This window comes from Narcine bancroftii, chromosome 10, assembly GCF_036971445.1.
Source record: "Narcine bancroftii isolate sNarBan1 chromosome 10, sNarBan1.hap1, whole genome shotgun sequence".
In the NCBI taxonomy this organism is placed as follows: Eukaryota; Metazoa; Chordata; class Chondrichthyes; order Torpediniformes; family Narcinidae; genus Narcine; species Narcine bancroftii.
This window is the reverse complement of record NC_091478.1, coordinates 18242868-18263273: the sequence shown is the minus strand read 5'-3', so window position 1 is coordinate 18263273 and position 20406 is coordinate 18242868. Positions and strand designations below refer to the sequence as shown.

At 41.4% G+C, this 20406-nt stretch overlaps 1 protein-coding gene across 1 annotated transcript in view; it reads left to right on the top strand.

Moving 5' to 3' along the window:
- The window catches only part of cacul1 (CDK2 associated cullin domain 1), a 165910-nt gene that overhangs the window by 110871 nt on the left and 34633 nt on the right, over nt 1-20406 (top strand). The window contains exon 10 of the mRNA XM_069899560.1: nt 3837-3977. Within this exon, the coding sequence (XP_069755661.1) occupies nt 3837-3977 (141 nt within the window). The remainder of the gene's footprint in view (nt 1-3836; nt 3978-20406) is intronic.

Sequence of the window (20406 nt, the reverse complement as noted above, 5' to 3'; positions counted from 1 at the left end):
CACATACCTTCTGCTGTTTTTTTTAATTTTTTTTTAAATTTTTCACACTATGAACCATATTAACCAAAATACATACAAACATTTCCCTCTTGAATATACACAATGTAATTTTCTCCCCTTTTCCTCCCCTCCCTTCCCTCCCTCCTTTCCACCCCCCTCCAAACCCATTAAACGTTCAACATATACAATACAATAAACCCATTAAACAATGTCATCACACAACGAAAATAAACAAGAAAATTGTGTCATCTACTTTTACTCACTGGATCAGTTCATTTCGTCTTCTTCTCATTCTATCATTTTAGGGGGTGGAGGTCTGCGGTAGGCCCTCTCTGTTGTGTTCCATGTACGGTTCCCAGATTTGTTCAAATAATGTGACTTTATTTTTTAAATTATATCTTATTTTTTTCCATTGGAATACATTTATTCATTTCCATGTACCATTGCTGTACTCTCAGGCTCTCTTCTGATTTCTAAGTTGACATACATTCTTTTGCTACAGCTAAGGCTATCATAATAAATCTCTTTTGTGCTTCATCCAGTTTGAGGCCTAATTCTTTACTTCTTATATTACTTCGAAGAAAGATCTCTGGATTTTTTGGTATGTTGCTTTAGATCTTCCCAAAACTTTTCACTTTCTCACATGCCCAAATTGCATGTACTGTTGTTTCCGTTTCCTTACAGCGAAAATATCTATCTGATAATGTTGGATCCCATTTATTTAACTTTTGGGGCATGATATATAGCTTGTGTAACCAATTATATTTTATCATGCATAACTTCATGTTTATAATATTTCTCATAGTTCTGGAGCATAGCTTTTCCCATATTTCATTTTTCATCTTTATGTTTAGATCTTGTTCCCACTTTTGTTTGGGTTTATAGCTTATTTCATCATTTTCTTTCTCTTGCAGTTTGATGTACATGTTTGTTATAAATCTTTTAATTATCATTGTGTCTGTAATCACATATTCAAAGCTGCTTCCATCTGGTAATCTCAACCTGCTTCCCAATTTGTCCTTCAAGTAGGTTTTCAGTTGGTGGTATGCAAACATTGTACCGTGAGTTATTCCATATTTGTACTTCATTTGTTCAAATGATAATAAATTATTTCCCAAAAAGCAATTTTCTATTCTTTTAATCCCTTTTCTCTCCCATTCTCTAAAGGAAAGGTTATCTATTGTGAAAGGGATTAGCTGATTTTGCATCAATAATAATTTTGGTAGTTGGTAATTTGTTTTTTTTCCTTTCTACGTGAATCTTCTTCCAAATGTTGAGCAGATGGTGCAGTACTGGTGAACTTTTATGTTACACCAGTTTTTCATCCTACTTATAAAGTATATGTTCTGGTACCTTCTCTCCTATTTTATCTAGCTCTTTCTTGGTTCAATCTGGTTTTTCCCTTGTTTGATAAAAATCAGATAGATATCTTAATTGTGCTGCTCTATAATAATTTTTAAAGTTTGGTAGCTGCAAACCACCTTGTTTGTACCATTCTGTTAATTTATCTAGCGCTATCCTCAGTTCCCCCCCCCCCATAAGAATTTCCTTATAATTCTCTTTAGTTCATTGAAGAATTTCTCTGTTAATGGAAATGGTAACAATTGAAATAGGATATACCTTCTGCTGTTGACCACAGAAAATAACCCGAGTCATCGCTCATGATCATAGTTCCATTCAATTAATCCAAGAAACAACATTTTTTCAAGAGAAAGAAAAATTATTTTCTGTCATGGACCCCTGGTGACTGAGTGTATTGGGGTATTTATAACATCTAGTAGTCTAGAACATCTGACAATCTGACACCACAATAGTTCCAACAGAGCAGAAGAGATTGAGTTTTTCTATATGTGGATCAGGATTGGTGTATAGGTTCTCCAGGTGGCTGTTTCTCACAACCATTATACCTTTTGTCCAGATACTTTTAATACTGATTTGATGTCCGCTCCATTGATAATTTCACTTTCAAGCTATAACTTTAAAGTGCCATGTCTAAAGAAAATGGGAAGCCAGGCAGAGGCACTTTTTAAGATTACAAGATTCAAGATTTCTTTATTGCCATGTAATAGTTCAGAACATGTAATATTACATGAAATTGCCTTCTGCCTGCTGTAAAGCAAACAAAGTCATTATTAGTGTGGCCCGACGCCCCTACAGTAAGAGAGCAAGAGAAGCAAAAGAGAGTTCCTTCAGAATCACTGAGTGTCTGTGGATTCGCCTCCAGGACTCCTGCATCCTCTAGTGTTCGATCCATCGGCAACCTGACCTCCAAGTCCAAACCTCTGGCATGATTGGGAAGCCTTCAGCACCTGAGGCCCTTCGGGAGCCCTTCTTGCCCTCAGTACCCTCTTGGATCCGGACTCTGATGCTAGATCATCATGAGTCAGTATCCAGCAGCCCCGCAGCCCATACTTTCTCATTGTATCAGAAACTTGTCGAATCTTGCTATCAAACAAAGGACGTAGATTTAAATTGGAAAGCATTAGCCGTGACAAATCAAACTAGTTTATGAGGACCACGGTCAGCAATGAAACAGACTTCCCTTCCCTTTTAGTTCTTTCAGAGAGCCACAGGAGGTCAGAACACACCCTGTATGTGCGCCACGCCCTGCATCTTTAGTGGCTCTGTTCAAACACCTCTTTGGTCATAGTAACATTCTCTGTCCCGAAGAGGAAATTACATGATATTAATCATGCAGATTTTTGCATTTTGGTTAATTTCCTTTTAAATATTTTTATTGGTGATTACATTATAAATACTTAAACGGTACAGTTATATATTGTGCTATAAGATTCAAAAAGAAAAAGAAATGATTACAAAAAAGCTCTTCATGGTAAAAAAAATGTCCAGAGCACAATCATATTGAAGGATAGAATTAACCACACAAAAAGAACAAGCAAACAAATGCCTTTTTAATCTACCACTAAGCAAGGTTAAAAGTTAACATATAGGAATCTAGTGACAACAACTTGGAAATAGACAACACGTTCTTAAGATTATGATAATGGTTCAGAAATGGGCCCCACTTCTTTTCAAAGTTAATATTTGAATCTTTAATGGAATATCTAATTTTTCTAAACTTAAAACAAGACATAATATCATTTAACCACTGTGGAGTATTGTCTTTCCATTTAATCCAAATTGCATGTCTGCCTATCACTGAAGTAAAAGATAAAATTCAGTTTTGAGTTGGAGTCAGTAAAACTTCATCATCTTGAAATGATCCGAAAAGAGCAATTAAAGGGCAAGGTTCCAATTTGAACTTCACAATTGCCGATAATGTTTGAAAAACATCTTTCCAAAACTTGCTTGGGCAGGTCCAGAACATGTGAACCAAAGAGGCATCAACAATTTTATATTTATCACATACAGGATTTATATCAGAATAAAAATGAGACAATTTAACTTTAGATGTATGTACTCTGTGGACCAATTTAAATTGAAACAGTGTCGTGCACAAAGGGAGGTCGTATTAATCAAATTACAAATGGAATTCCAAACCTTATTAGAGAGTAAAAGATTCAAGTCCTGCTCCCAGTCATTCTTAATTTTAACTAACAACGCTATTCTTCAATCAAGCAAATTATTATATATAAGAGATATTAAACCTTTATGAGAAAATTGTATATCAAATAGTGTATCAAGGATGTTCACCTCAGGGATTGCTAGAAAGTCAGGGATTGTGACTGAACACAATGTCTAACTTGTAAATATCTAAAAAATGAGTATTAGTCCACTTTTGTACATATTTGTTATATGTAAATTTGATGACCATTCCTGGTTGACCCTACTCTCACTAGCTGGCTTGTGACTCCTCCCCTTTCTTCCCCATAAAGGCTGTCATGCCACAAGCCTGCCCTCAGTTCGAGTCTGGGTCAGTATGAGAAACCAACACAGGGATGCTGTCCATCTCCTGCAAATAAAAGCCTTCAGTTTCGGTAACTTCAGTCTTTGTGCAATTGATCATCCATCATTAGGTAAGTTAAATTTTACCACCAATTGCTCAAAAGAAACAAAATTGTTATGAATAAAAAGGTCTTTGGAACATTTAATACCCCATCTGTACCAGTCTTTTAAGGCAGTACTTTGCAAGGTAGGTTGAAAGAGGTGATGAGAAATAATAGGGCAGGCAAGAGAGAAATACTAAAATACAAAAAAAACTAAATCGTGCCCATCTTCTCAAACTATGTTTAGTTATCAGATTATCAGTTAATTTATATAAAGAAGAGAATAAAAAGGACCATACAATGGCCAACATGGAAGTATTCTGAGTAAAATTCAGTTCCATCTCTACCCATCAAGGGTGGTCAACTCAATTATCAAAATGTAACAAAAAAAATCAAATTACTTATATTGACTGTCCAATAATAAAATCTAAAATTAGGAAACACCAAACCATCATTCCTTTTAGCTTTTGGAAGATGCACTTTATTCAAATAGGGGTGTTTTCCTTGCCATATGTAGGAATTTCTATCTCTATCTCTATCTAGACAACAGACTCGCCAAGGCAAATAGCGCCTTTGGAAGACTACACAAAAGAGTCTGGAAAAACAACCAACTGAAAAACCTCACAAAGATAAGCGTATACAGAGCCGTTGTCATACCCACACTCCTGTTCGGTCAACATCCATTGGAGCGCTTACACCCCTAACGTCGAACTACTCGAGATGGCAGAGGTCGACAGCATCAAGTCCACGCTGCTGAAGATCCAGCTGCGCTGGATGGGTCACGTCTCCAGAATGGAGGACCATCGCCTTCCCAAGATCCTGTTATATGGCGAGCTCTCCACTGGCCACCGTGACAGAGGTGCACCAAAGAAAAGGTACAAGGACTGCCTAAAGAAATCTCTTGGTGCCTGCCACATTGACCACCGCCAGTGGGCTGATAACGCCTCAAACCGTGCATCTTGGCGCCTCACAGTTTGGCGGGCAGCAACCTCCTTTGAAGAAGACCGCAGAGCCCACCTCACTGACAAAAGGCAAAGGAGGAAAAACCCAACACCCAACCCCAACCAACCAATTTTCCCTTGCAACCGCTGCAATCGTGTCTGCCTGTCCCGCATCGGACTTGTCAGCCACAAACGAGCCTGCAGCTGACGTGGACTTTTTACCCCCTCCATAAATCTTCGTCTGCGAAGCCAAGCCAAAGAAAAAGGATGTAGGAATATATAAGTGAATCAAAAAAGGATTTGGGAATAGATTGGAAAAGATACAAAAAATTAGGTAAAATATTCATTTTAATAGAATTGATGAGACTGATCATGGAAATAGATAAAAGTGACCATCTCAATAATAATAATTTAACCTGATTAATTAAAGAAGAGAAATTTTCCTTAAAAAGATGTTTATAACTTCCAGTAATTATTATACCCAGATCAGTAAATTGATCCTTCACAATCTTAAAAGGAAAATTAAAATATCGTCATATAGAACCATTCACTTGGATGCGGATGAAAACTGACTAATATTGGACAGCAAAGCTAATAGTTTCCTTAATTTGTTTTCATTGACCCATTTTGGGAATAGAATCTAAAATAGTGCTCTCCCAATATTGCACATTTAGTTCAAGCAACTGACGCTAAATTTCTAACCTCCTTGTGAATCTCCCCTGCACCCTTTCCAACTTATTGATATCCTTCCTGTAGACGAGCAACCAGAACTGCCCACACTCCAAGGTTTGAGTGGCTCTATGGTGAAATGTTTTGTATTTCCCTTGAATGAGTACCACATGAATTGATGTCAGATTGGTGATGCAATGAGGAATTAAAACTTAAACTACCTACCCTGCGATGCTCTCAGTTTGCAGTAAGACTCGTGTGTTACTGCCCTACCAATATGCTGACCAACATGTCATAATCTAAAATTCCACACATATCACTTATGATTGAAATTAGAAGCAAATTGACACTCATTGTTCCAGAACATAAGAATAGGAGCAAAAGTGGTTGGGTGATCAAATTTTTCAATCCATTCATAATAAGCCTTTTCAAGTTTTGTCATTGATCTTGCGGGAATATTATATTATTTTTCCATATTTGTTTTAACGTTGCCTTGCAATTGTAATAGTTCTACCCTTGGTTCTCTGATTGCCAATTAGCCCCTTGGAATTATCACTGAAGCGGCTCTGGTTTTCTACAATTGGTGTTTTTAAGCATTCATGATTAAGAACTGAAATGTTAGCATTATGAAGTGTTTCTCAAACTTTTTCCTCAAATCCTCTCCATAAAGGACAACAAGCACATTTTGTTGTAACTAAATGCCATGCAATGTTACATGCTCAATATTTTGCCACCATGCTGCGGGAGTGGAGTCACATATAGGCAAGCTCATTAATGCAATATGCTTCCAACATTTACCAACTGATGTAGTTACTGATACGTTACCAAATATTATTAAAACTTTCTACAGGTGTACCATGGAGAACATTTTGTCTGGTTGCATTGCTGTCTGGTAAGGACAGGAAAAACCTCCAGAAAGTTATTAACTAGGCCAATGACATCACGGGCACCAGTCTACACTCCATCTCGGACATCTACAAGAGGTAGTGTCTTAACAAAGTGGCCTCTGTACTCAAGGACCCTCACCACCCAGGCTATGGCCTTGTCACACTGCTACCATCAGGAAGGAGGTAAAGGAGCCTGAAATTGAGCACTCAGTGGCACAAGGGACAACTTCTTTCCCTCTGCCCTCAGGTTCCTGAATGAACAATGAACCACAGACACTACCTAATTTTGAAATGTAATTTATAGCAATATTTGCCCTGTAACTCTGCCGCAAAACACCGAATCACATGACATGTTCATAAATCCTGATTTTGATTCTGCATGGCTGGCTGGTGCTCAGGAAGTTAGAGGCAGAGCAGGAGAACTGAATCAAGCCTGACTGCTTAACCACAGTCCAACAGAGTGACCATTGTGTGGTGATGTGTAATTACACCACTAGCTCACCAGGGGTCATCCCAGTGACCTTGTATATAAAGCAGTCCAGAGCTACAGTCTAGCCTTCCAGAGAGACAAGACCTCTTAGTGTACATATTAGTTTATTAAAGCTGTCTTATACTCGCACTGCTGGTGTGATTATTGTCAGTACACATTGCTTCTGAATCTCGGTGTTGTTTGGGGGGAATTTGCATGATGTCAGGAAACACATGGGTCTTTTACTGCTTTCCTTTCACATTCCAAAGATGCGCTGGCTGTTAGGTATATAGGGTGGCCCAGTGTAGCTAGTTCACAGCTCCACAGATCCATGTTTCAATTCTGACCAGTGCTGTCTGTGCAGTTTTCCTGCTCTTGTCCCTATCCCTGTAGCAGCTGGGTAGTCGAACGGGTGGTGATGGAGGAGGACATTGTTGTTAATGGACATATGCGAGAGAAAAGGTAACAGAAAAGTAAACAGGGAAATTGGGTGCAAAGATAAAGAATCATAGAACATTACAGCACAGAAACAGGCCCCTTCAACCCTTTTAGTCTGTGATGAAACATTTTTTTTTTTGCCTTGCCCCACTGACCTGCACCCAGTCCATAGCCCTTCGTATCCTTCCCATCCATGTACCTGCCCAAATTCTTCTTAAATATTAAAATTGAGCTCGCATTCACCACCTCAGCTGGCAGCTCCTTCCACACTCCCACCACTCTCTGTGTGAAGAAGTTCCTCCTCATGTTCCCCTTAAATCTTTCCCCTTTCACACTTAACCCAGGTCCTTTGATTTGTATTTCACTAACCTCGGTGGAAAAAAAGCGTATCTACACACACACCCAGAGATATAAAGAGATAGATACATATATATCTCTGGGTGTGTGTGAGTCTGTGTGCATGTGTGTGTGTGTGTGTGTGTGTGTGTGTGTGTGTGTGTGTGTGTGTGTGTGTGTGTGTGTGTGTGTGTGTGTATAGCACAGTTAATACATTGGTTCATGGAGTGCCTGTGGCCTGGGTTCAAATCTGGTGCTGTCTATAAAGAGTTTGCACGCCCTCCCCGTGACCTGTGTGGGGTGCTCTGGTTTCCTTCAACCCTCCAAAATGTATGATGTTTGCTGGTTTATTGAGTGTATCTGGGCAGCACAAATGTCATTGGCCGGAAGGGCCTCCTACCGTTCTCTATCGTTAAAATTAAAAAAAATAAATAAGTCAGATAGTTACAGGAACTCTTTCAGCTTCTACTGCCCTTGAGTGAACAAAGTGCAATTGCAGAAAATTAGTGATGTGCCTCACTCCTTTTTAATACATCCAATTATCTGCTGTGCATTTTCTGTCTTCAATTCAATGCTCTGGTGGGCACAACCTTTTAGATTCATCTTCTTTAAAGCATGTATTTTAATTGTTTGCATTGGAAATAAGGCAGCAATAAGTAGCTCAACAATTTTCTTCTTTTTATCAGCTCCTGCAAACTAAATATGTTTTTATTAAGCACAGTACAGGCCCTTCAGCCCTCAATGTTGTGCCAACTTATATATTCCTGCCAAAATAATACTAAACCCCTCCTACCTCATAACCCTCTAATTTCCTTTCACCCATGCCTGCCTCAAATGTTTCAACATCCACCACCACTCATGGCAATGGCAATCTAGGCATCCACAACTCTCTGTGTAAAAATCTTATTGCTGATGTCCCCCCGAAACTTTCCTCCCTTCACTTTGTACAGATGTCCTCTGGTGTTGGCTATTCCCCCCCGCCGGCTACCCATTCTGATTCTGAACTGCCATTTCTATACATTTTGCTCCATTTGTGTCAGTGGTCTTCTAACCTTTCCACTCACATCCCACCTTAAGTAATCCCTATGTCATCGGTCCTCTGTGAGTAGTAAGGGATTACTTAAGGTGGGATGTGAATGGGAAAAAAAGGTTGAGAACCCTGCTCTAGTTCCAATTGTTACTGAAATATTTTGCTTGAGAAAAATTGTCATTAGCCCATTTCCTTTGGAGTTATGAAACTGTGCACATAACAAGTCAAATAGGTACGATTAAAACAGTGGTTATCAAACATTTTCTTTCCACCCACATACCACCTTAAGCAATCCCTTACTAATCACAGAGCACCCACGACATAGGGAACAGTTAAAGTGGTGTGTGAGTGGAAAGAAAAAGTTTGAAAACCACTGATTTATATGATTGAATTTCACTCCGAAGGGCATTACAGGAGGCAATTTTATATCAAAGAAGCTGAATGTGTTTTGATCACAAGTAGTTATGCAAAGGAAGCTATGAACCATGTGGAGACCTTGCAAAGCATATCCACAGGCATGACCTCCTCTCTTGTTTCTGGTTGGTTGTAAAAAAAATGTAATACTTTCTCAAGGCCACTAGCTCTGAAACTGTTCATGGCCAAAAAGTCCACCACAGTCCTCAGCCACAGGATTTCAGCATAAATTGGCTTTTCAAAATTCACTGCTGTATTACTAGAAGGGTTCATAATGGAATATTTTGCATGCCATTAAACCAAGGGTTACCGTAGAGGAACCCATTGTCATTTTATTTCAGATTTCCATTATTCATGGTGTGCAACATGCCTTGTAAGCATTAACTCAAGATAAATGTCATTAATTTAGCCTCCAAATGCTAAGCAATGACCTCCTGGTCTACACAGCCACAAGAAAAAGGATGAAAAATTACTCACAAGGGTTTTACCTTTTATCCCAGATCCCAGAGGAGCTACTTATGTCTGTACATTCTCCATTTATGCTCAGGTGAAATATTTTTCTTTCCTTGTTGAATTTTGCCTTTCATTTCCTTTTTTTTAATAGATGGAAGGATAACCTCTTGCTGCCATGACCATTTTTCATGTTTGAACCTAATCACCTGCTCCTTCATAAACATTTCACAGCAAAACATCTCAGTGAATACTTTTGCCAGAGTTAATTAAATCGAATTGAAATTTCTCAGAGGCTTTAATCTCTCAACATCTTTACTTTGATGCATGAGCAACGACTGCTTCTGATTAAGTTCCCTTTAGCTTTGGATGATTTTGATCCTATTTAAATGAACGGTTTTGACAGAGATAAAGGAAAGTTGACAGCTCATCTTGTAGGATTTGATAACAGACAGTCTTGTCCATAAATTGGATGGAGTGGAATCATTTTATTGGCACTAATCGACCAGCATATGGTATTATCAACTGTACTGCCCTGCACAAGTTAGTGGACACAGCCAAGGGCATCACAGGGCAAAATCTTCCTCACCATCAGAGAGCAGCAGCGATCAACAAAGATCCACATCACACATCACATTCTCTGCGTCAAAAGCAACCGCCACTGTTGGAGTCTTCTTTCCTTGTACTACATGGATTAAGTTAATGAACTTAGAGATATTGTCCATTGTTTGTCTTTTCTTAATAAATCCAGTTTCGTCAAGTTTTACTATTTTTGATACACAGACAGCCAATCTGTTTGCTCATAGTTTTGCTATTATCTGATTCCACCTGCATTGAATTCGCCCATCGTTATTGAATGAAGATCTACCGGGACCAATGCCTGAAGAGGGCACACAAAATCAGTGAACCGGTGCGGACTCGAAAGGCCAACATGGCCTGTTTCCGCTCCATAAATGGTTATATGGTTATATGGTTATGCTCTGCTCTCGCTGCTGCCGTCAGGAAAGAGGTCTAGGTGCCACAAGACTCACACCACTGGGTTCAGCAACAGCTGCTACCCCTCCACCATCAGACTCCTCAACAACAAACTCAATCAGTGACCCTTACTTGTGCACTTTATTGGTTTTTCTATCTGTATTGCACAGTCAGTTTGTTTATATTTTTTTATCATTCACACAAGTATGTCATACAGAGGTTTTTATTTGCACTACCAATAAGTGGTAATTCTGCCCCATCCGCAGGAAAAAGAATCTCAGGGCTGTATGCAATGTCATGTATGTACTCTGAGAATCAATCTGAAATCTGGTTCACATTAACCATCATTTCCAACTGACAGCATACAAGGCACAACAGTGCCTGTTAGGTCACATGATCTTTTCCTGATATCCAACGAAAATCTAATTACAATATTGTTAATTAATACAAAAAAGTGCCGGAGAAATCAGCAGGTTCTGCAGCGTCCATGGGAGGCAAAAATATAAAACCAACATTTCGAGCCTGAGCCCTTTGTCAAGTTATGAGCAAAAGGCAGGCAGGTGGGCAGCTAAACAAAATAGTTGGGGGGAGGAGGGAAGGAAGGGCTGAGAGAGGAGCACAGGCCAACAGCCAAGAGGCTATAATGGACATGGATAGGAGGGCAGGAGAGAGAAGGGGAGAATTGATTGGGGTTGGTGGCGGAGGGGGGTGGGGGGGGTGGGTGGGTGTGGGGGATACTCTGTGGCACCTGCTGAGTTTCTCCAGTATATGTGTATTAACTGCAAACCCAGTGCCTGTGGAACTCCTCATTTCACTCACATCATTTTTAACCCACTTTAGCCTCCGCCAATTTAAACTGGAGCTTTTGAGGGACAAGGGCTACCCCTTCTTGAATGGTTGGTCATACCATCACACCTGTCACAGCAGCCAGGGATGGATAGTTGTGTTCAATATGTTTGATGGGTTCAAAGAGAATCAAGGCTGGACACGTGTTATCAACAAACAGTGGGCTTTATTTACGCACAGAAGAATTCACAAAAGAGCGCATACTCAGGCAGACCAACCCTGAATAACACACGGATAACTACTCATCAGGAATGAATAAGTTACCACTAAACATTCTCAACTCCCAATTGGGAACGCGAGGGTTAAACACACAGTACCATCAACTCTCTCTATCTCTAGCAGGCACAGTCCAATAAGAAATGGTAAATTAATTACAACTAACAAGTTTATCAAATAAACCTGGCCTCCAGCATTGCCCATGCTCGGGATCCGGGACGGGCCCCTTCCATATGGCCCTCTGGAGCTGCCTGTGGTCTGCAGCCTGGAGTTCAGTGATGATCTCCATTCAGCAGCTGCAAGCAAAGCGAGAGAGAGAGAGGGTAGAGACTGCACCTGCTTCCCTTTTTCAATGCAAGACCTGTCCATGCAACCTGCAAGGACCAATCGTGCGTCAGCCTCACCTGAGATCCAACTCTTGACTGGCAGGTGAGATAACTTCCAACTAGGCTCCAGCCAGAGAGGTCACATGACTCTCCACAATCCACATTCCCACCAGACTCCAGGCAGAGAGGCTACATTATCCTCACAATCCACATTCCCACCAAATTCCAGACAGAGGCCACATGACCCTCCACAATCCACACTACATAAATACACTGACCTTTCTGCTTTGATTACAGTCATTTTATTTGTTCTCAAGCCATCGTGTGGGAAATATATTTTCTCATAGGTCTGCAATTGTAAGCTGAATTTAGCTTGTCCGATCAGTTTGATCTCATGAAATGCATCTGTACTCAATTATCAATTAAACTAATGTGACAGATTATATCATATTTTATATTGTATATACATATGTTTTGAAGGAGATAGATTGTGGGAGTAGTGTAGGTCACAAACAAACACAAATACTTCACAAAACAGATCTCGTTTAAAATGCCAGAGCTCTGCTCAAGCCAGACTCTGAGTGCCTGGAAGTCAGCCTGAAGAAAACTGAGGTCCTCCATCAGCCAGCTCCCCACCATGACTACCAGCCCCCCCACATCTCCATCGGGCACACAAAACTCAAAACGGTCAACCAGTTTACCTATCTCGGCTGCACCATTTCATCAAATGCAAGGATCGACAATGAGATAGACAACAGACTCGCCAAGGCAAATAGCGCCTTTGGAAGACTACACAAAAGAGTCTGGAAAAACAACCAACTGAAAAACCTCACAAAGATAAGCGTATACAGAGCCGTTGTCATACCCACACTCCTGTTCGGCTCCGAATCATGGGTCATCTACCGGCACCACCTACGGCTCCTAGAACGCTTCCACCAGCGTTGTCTCCGCTCCATCCTCAACATCCATTGGAGCGCTTACACCCCTAACGTCGAACTACTCGAGATGGCAGAGGTCGACAGCATCGAGTCCACGCTGCTGAAGATCCAGCTGCGCTGGATGGGTCACGTCTCCAGAATGGAGGACCATCGCCTTCCCAAGATCCTGTTATATGGTGAGCTCTCCACTGGCCACCGTGACAGAGGTGCACCAAAGAAAAGGTACAAGGACTGCCTAAAGAAATCTCTTGGTGCCTGCCACATTGACCACCGCCAGTGGGCTGATAACGCCTCAAACCGTGCATCTTGGCGCCTCACAGTTTGGCGGGCAGCAACCTCCTTTGAAGAAGACCGCAGAGCCCACCTCACTGACAAAAGGCAAAGGAGGAAAAACCCAACACCCAACCCCAACCAACCAATTTTCCCTTGCAACCGCTGCAATCGTGTCTGCCTGTCCCGCATCGGACTTGTCAGCCACAAACGAGCCTGCAGCTGACGTGGACTTTTTGCCCCCTCCATAAATCTTCGTCCGCGAAGCCAAGCCAAAGAAGAAGAAGAAAGAAGAAGAATATTTAAATAGGCCAACCTGTTTGACTAGAATTTGGGTACTTTTTTATGCCATGCAACCTCTGCCAGAAGAAAGTTATGAGAGTTTTGTGAAATTATCTTTGTTAATTACTTACAAAAAAGAGACATAGTTCACAAAAAGGAAAGCATTTAGAGAGTCAGACTGCTTCATATAGTTGCTGAGTCATGAACATTTACAGCACGGATACAGGCTCCTAGGCCTAACTTGTCTATGCTAACCAAATTGTCTACCCAAGCTAGTCCCATTTGCCTGTGCGTGTCCTCTATCCCTCTCAGCCTTTCCTATCCACATACCTGACCAAATGCTGCAATTGTGCCTTCCTCTCTTACTTCCTCTGTCAGCTCATCACTAACGTCTTGCCCACAGTGCCTTGTTGTCCAAGCTTATTTGGAATGCATTGTGGAAAATTAGTTAGCCGTTCGCCCTTCACTGATTGCATATGTTTGTTTGAATTAATTCTGAGCTGCATGCTGCAATTTATTCTACTTGACCAGCCTGCACCTAGCAGTGGCTGTGGGCCAATTGTGGTGCAGAAGTTAATTGGCCTACTTTGGGCCTTTTTTATTGGCTTACAGGAAGCGACATCATTGACATTTATTGCCCATCCATCATTTTTTCTGAACTAAAGAGGAAATACTTTGTCAACTATGTTGGCGTTCTGGGGTCACATATAAAGAAGACTGGGTAAAGATCACATGTTTCTGTGGATGAAGGACATTTAGGTGTACTGGATACTGAGATGAGCTTGTTTGAAATAGAGGAGTATGTGCCACACACTCTCAAGAGCACTGTGTTTAATCTCCCTTACCTCCCATGACCGCCTTTTCAGCCGTACAGAAAGATTTTACACTCCAATTCATTTCCCATGGCCAGCTTTTATCTCTACAACAACTATGCCATATATATGTGTGTAATATTCAATACTGTGTAAAGGTTGACCCCCCCACCCCCCCAACCACCCCCGCAATTACAGTGCCAGTGATTCGGGTTTGAAACTGGCGCTGTCTGTAAGAAGTTTAAACATTCACCCCATATCTGTATGTGATTCCTCCGGGTGCATCCATTTTCCCCTCACGTTCCAAAGATGCATGGGGGTTAGTAGGTTAAATGATTACATGAGTGGTATTTGGGTGGTGTGGGCCTGCTACCATTCTGTATTGCTAAAAAATTTAAAATCTCTCTGTTCGTCAACATTCCTTACTGCCCAACCATTGACCGTTATACTTAACAAAATTCATCATCTTGAACTTGTTAGGATGATATTCCATCTGCCAATTATCTGCTTGGCTTTCCATCTGATGTACATCCTGCTGTAGCCTTAAAAGATGTTATTTACTATCTACAACACCACCAATTTTTGTGAGTAAACAAAAAAATCTGTGGATGCTGGGGCCTAGTGCAGTACACAAAAGTTCTGGAGAAATCCAGGAGGTCATGCAGCAAGAAAAAGACAGTCGATGTTTCAGGCCTGCGCCCTTTGTCAGATATGACAGTACAATCTGTCAGATAGTCAATGCGCCACACTTGGACAACATTTTGGACAACACTCCTGACGAAGGGCTTAAGCGAGGGGGAGGGAATCTTTGAATTCAGTTCAGATAATCTGTTTTTTTTAATAAGGAGGCTCCGAATACACCTTTGAAGGACTTCATCTGTCCACCTGGAAATCATTTGCAGTGAGATTCGAGTGGAGTTCTTATGTTGGAGGTGTGGTATCAGGAAATGCGGCCTGGCCACTTGGGTAATTGAGCACTTTGTGATGCTGATGCCATTCTAGAAGAGGATGCTGATACTCGTTCACTTAATGCTGCTGGTGGATTTGGAGGACTTTGTTCCAACACTGTTGATGTTATCTCCTCATAGCTTTGAGGAACCTATTTGGAAGTATAAGAAGCATAATAAAGGGGAGTATCACTGGATCCAGGTAGACCATAGGTTTAGTGCTAGGTCTGAGATCTTAAGCAGCCAGTATTCCTTTCCGCAATGGATCCGTGGGCATACTTGAGGTAGAGGTGAATTTCATCATTGATATTTACTAACACTAGGAATTGACTTCCAAGAGATAGAAAGAGATCCATATTTTGCAGGCTCCCGTGGCAAATCTTTAATTTTGGGGATCAGGCAGCTTTCTGCTAAGGAGACAGGTGATCTTTCTGATGACCAGTTCAAAACCTTGGCATAAGTCACTGCCTAAAGCAGCAAATGAACGGACAATCACCAGTTGAACTGCGAACATTATGGCAGAAGTGATAACCAAGAAACTCAGTAGTCAGAGTAATGACACAGGGTCATTTGAAAACTAAGTATAGCCTGAAACCAACAGAAATGCGAAGGCTTAATGTAGGTAATTTTTCCCTTTATATTCACCATGCAACCTGTCACATTTCACCCAAAATACTTTCAGATTGCAGCTAATTATGGTTTTCATAATCCCAGTTGAGGAAAAAAAAGTGATTAATCAGTTTTACAGCAAGAAATATGCCTGTATCAATCAGACTTGAACAATCAAATGTAAAAATGATTTTGCAATTGCCACTGTCTTCAAGTTATTTACAGCAGCTTCAATTAATTATTGTTGTGATCTCATCAAGTTTCTTGGCAATTGAACATGTTAACTTTCACAAGGGTGACCACAATAGTTGGTTCAAATGTATTTGGCACCTATGGGGATTGGTGGATGCCGGATAAGTGAATTTTCTGGTTGCCTCCAATTGGCAAACTAAACGTGAGGCACACCAATTTTCTGTTTTTTACCTATTTATTTTTTTCCACTATCTTTTTCTTTGTTGGTTGGTTGAGGCTGCCAGTTGCTTGAATGCTGGGCAACAGGAGTTTTACTGTACCTTTGAAGATGTTAACCTGAAAGACAGAAAGAACATCAATGCAAGCAAATTGGGCTGGACTGTTTTATTCTATTTCCTTTGAAGTCTTACATAGAATGTTCTCAGAACATCACTTTTTAGAGCAGTGGTTCTCAACCTTTTTCTTTCCACTCACGTACCACTTTAAGTGATCCCTCTGCCATCGGGGCTCTGTGATTAGTAAGGGATTGCTTAAGGTGACTATGTGAGTGGGAAGGGAAGGTTGAGAAGCATTGCTCAAGACCCAGTTGTTACTGAAATATTTTGCTTGAGAAAAATTGTAATTGGCCCATTTCTTTAGGAGTTATGAAACCGTGTGCGTAATGAGTCAATTAAGTACGATTAAAACAATGGTTCTCAACCTTTTTCCCCACTCACATGCTACTTTAAGTAATCTCTGTTCAGTTTACACAGGCGTCTACCAATCCTCATATGTGCCAGATACCAGGGATATCAGATTTCCAACATCTGCAGTCGACTTGCGCTTTATAAATACATTTTAATAAATTATAAAAATCCTTTCCAAATGAAACAAAGATATTGAAATGCAAACTTACACAGTAGGAATATTAACTATTTTTAACAATCAAATATTGTCATCACTCAGGAATAAAAAAAAATAGCTGTGAAATAGCAGAATTCAATCATTGCTGCTTCCAGGAAACAAGACTATTCAGAATGCTCTATTAATATGTTCCTAAGAAATTCTTTAAGGCTTTGGTTTTCACGATTTAAATCTCAGTCCTTGGTTTAACAGTTTTTCTTTCTTGCAGAGCATTAGGGGTGCATCAAACACACCAAGAGTCTATTATTTCCACTCACAGCTCAATACTGCTGCTATTTTATGCCAATGGATGCATTAGGAACTAATGAGGAACTAATAAGTGGGAAAATACTCATTTGCATTTGAAAGTGAGATCAAACAATAATATTTTGTCAAAGATATTAACCACAAGTACATGATTCGTATTTGTAGAAGCAGGTTATTTATTGGCAGTCATAAATCCACAGGTACTTTGACCTGTAATTTCAAGTAGCAGTCAGAATGAAGAAAAATCTCTCAAGATCATTTTTCTGTAATTGTGAGGCAGCACTAAGTTGATGCAAATACAGGAGTAAAAACATGCAAGTCCGCAGACGCTGTGATAGAAGTAAAAACAGAATGCTGGATGAACACGGCAGGCAGCACTACCATTAGGCCGACTAGGCAGCTGCCTAGGGCGCAGACCGCAGCGGGGCGCTGTTGAATCAGGCTTCACAGTCCAGGTAGGCTGAGGGGAGGGTTCGGAGTCAGCGTCGGGAGTTCCAGTGTGCACCCGTAGGTCGACTGCTGAGGGGAGAGTTCGGAATCGGGCCTCGGGAGCACAGTCCCAAAATAAAGATGGCACGGTTAGCGTAATGCTACTACACGCCAGCAATCTGGTTTCAGATCCAGTGACGTCCGTAAGGAGTTTATTACTTCTGTCTGTGTCTGCGTGGGTTTCATCCGGGCACTCCGGTTTCCTCCCTCTCCCCCCACTCCAAAACGTACAGGCATTGTAGGTTAATGATGTATTTGGGAGACAGAGACCCATGGGGCCAGAAGGGCCTGGATGTCTGAAAATAAGGAGTCAAAGTCCAGATGAGAATAAATTTCATTACCCAACAAGTTAGTGAATTCTCTACCTGTGAGCTGCAGAGGTCCAAGACAAAGATTGATGGATTTTTATATCTTAACAGAATCAATCAAATAAGTGCTGGCAAATGGGTCAGAGACGATATATGATTAATTGAATGACAGAACAGGGACAAGAGACCAAGTGACCTAATCCTATTTCTCCTGATGACAACATATTCTTTACCAATAACAAAATGATCAATGCATTGTTTTTTTTCTGGCTAAGAAAGACTCTGCTTCTGTTAGTGAAGATAATACTTTTTTGGACAAAACACTTTCCTACTACAGTATTTGGCAAATGTAACTGATATGCAAATCAGTATTTTCCCAAGTGTCGAGCCCTCTCATTAATTCTCAAAATTTCTCTTCATAGTTAATTACTGTGGGCAGTGCAGAATGCACGAGCTGAGAGCTGAAATACGAGGTTATTGGTGTATTGGGGACATCCTATTGTTTTACAAAACACTGCTGCTGTTCGACTAGGTGCTGCGGTATAGTTTGGGAAAAGAAGTAAAACAAAGGTCTGCAGACCCATGGTTGAAGTCCAAACACAATGCCAGTGGGTCAACCAGGAGGCTGTGTGGCTGCAGGGGGCACTGGAGATGAATCCACAGGCACTCTAGTGTCTCTGAGGGTACTCTCTTTTGCTTCGCTGTGGCGCGCTGCGGTAGCAGCAAGCAGACACAAAGCACCAAAGACTGTACTACAGGCTTTATTCTGCTAAAAGTCTGCACACACCAGTTTCAGCTGTGGTGGTTCCCAAGTGACTGGCTCAGGAGGGGCCGCCTCAGGCTTATATTCGGGTCGGCTGGTTGACAGGCGGCCAGGTGGAGTCAGCCCCCAGGTGGTCCTTCTACAGGTAGAGAGATCGCCCCCTGCAGGAGGCTAGTGGTCGATTCATCAGATTTTCTCTTATTGGTGTGGATGCTGAGGTATGCAAGTGACATTTCTTTATACGACAGGCAAAAGTGATTGAATTTTGCTTTATACCCTTTGTGTCTTAGTTCATGCCAATAAGGGAATCTTGATCCTGAATTATTATGTGGTAGAGATGACAATGCAGGATAGATATGACGAAACTTCCTCCCAACTTGCTTCCTTTGAGGTCTTCCGTTAGATTTGTCTGGATCTCTCACGACTATTTTGATAGTGACCCATACACACCATGTTTCTCTGATTATTCCATTTCCCTTCAGCAAGGTTCATTCCCCATCGTTACATGCTTTTGAAAACACAAACCTCCAGCTTCATGAACAATTTGTTTCCTGCTGTTGCCAAACTCTTAAATGGATCTCTCGCTGGCAAAAGATGATGCCCTTGCACTGCTATCCAACTGTACTTTTCTCTATATCCTGCATGGTGTTTTCATCCATTTCTTCCACCTTGAATAATATTTTCATACTTTTCTATATACCCTGCACTTTTTTTGACTTTTTGGAACACTACCCCCCTACCCTGTTGCATATTTGTTATTGTTGCACCACCTGCTGTATGGGTTGACTTACGTGGATAGCATGAAAAGCAAACTGTTTTAATATATCTCGGTATACCGCATTTTAATTCATTTTACTTTGTTTAATTTAATTCATTATAATTGAAAGGACTTTTGATCACATTTGTGCAATTCTTTACACTTCTCCTCCCATCCACTCTCCTCCACCTGGACCAAGGAAAGGATTCCCCTTCCTTTTCCTTCCATTCCCTTCCCTTCTCTTTCCTCTCCACACTCCCTTCCTCAGCCTTCCTGCCCCCTCCCCTCCGCTACCCTTCCCTTCTCTTTCTTCTCCACCACTCCTCTCCTCAGCCTTTCTGTCCCCTCCCTTCCCCTGTCCTCCCTTACCCTTCTCTTCCCTTCCCTCTCCACCCCTCCTCTCCTCTGCCTTCCTGTCCCCTCCCTTCCCTCCCCTGCCCTGACCTCCCCTACTCTTCCCTGACCTCTCCTTCCCTCTACTGCCCTGCCCTCCCCTCCGCTCCCCAGCCCAACTCTCCCTTCCCCTCCCCTCCTTTGTTTCATTTCTGAATCTGAAAGGGTCATCTACTGTATCCGGTGCACCCTTTGTGGCCCTCTCTACATTGGAGAGACTAATTGTAGACTGGCAGATTGTTTTGTTGAGCATCTTCGCTCTGTCTGCAGCAATAGCGGGGATCTCCCAAAGGCTAACCATTTCAATTCTGCGCCCCCCTCATGGTCCAACATGTCTTTCCATGGCCTCATACTCTGCCAAAACGACGTAAATTGGAGGAATGACGCCTGCGATTCCATCTGGGCAACTGGAAGGCATTAACATCTTCTCTGGTTTCCGTTAACCCACTACCCTGTTTCCCTCTCTACCCTTGCAGTGAACTGGAATTCACTGTCTGTGTATTGTTCAGATGGCTGGCTCCACCCTCACCTACCCCAATATAAACCCTGGTTT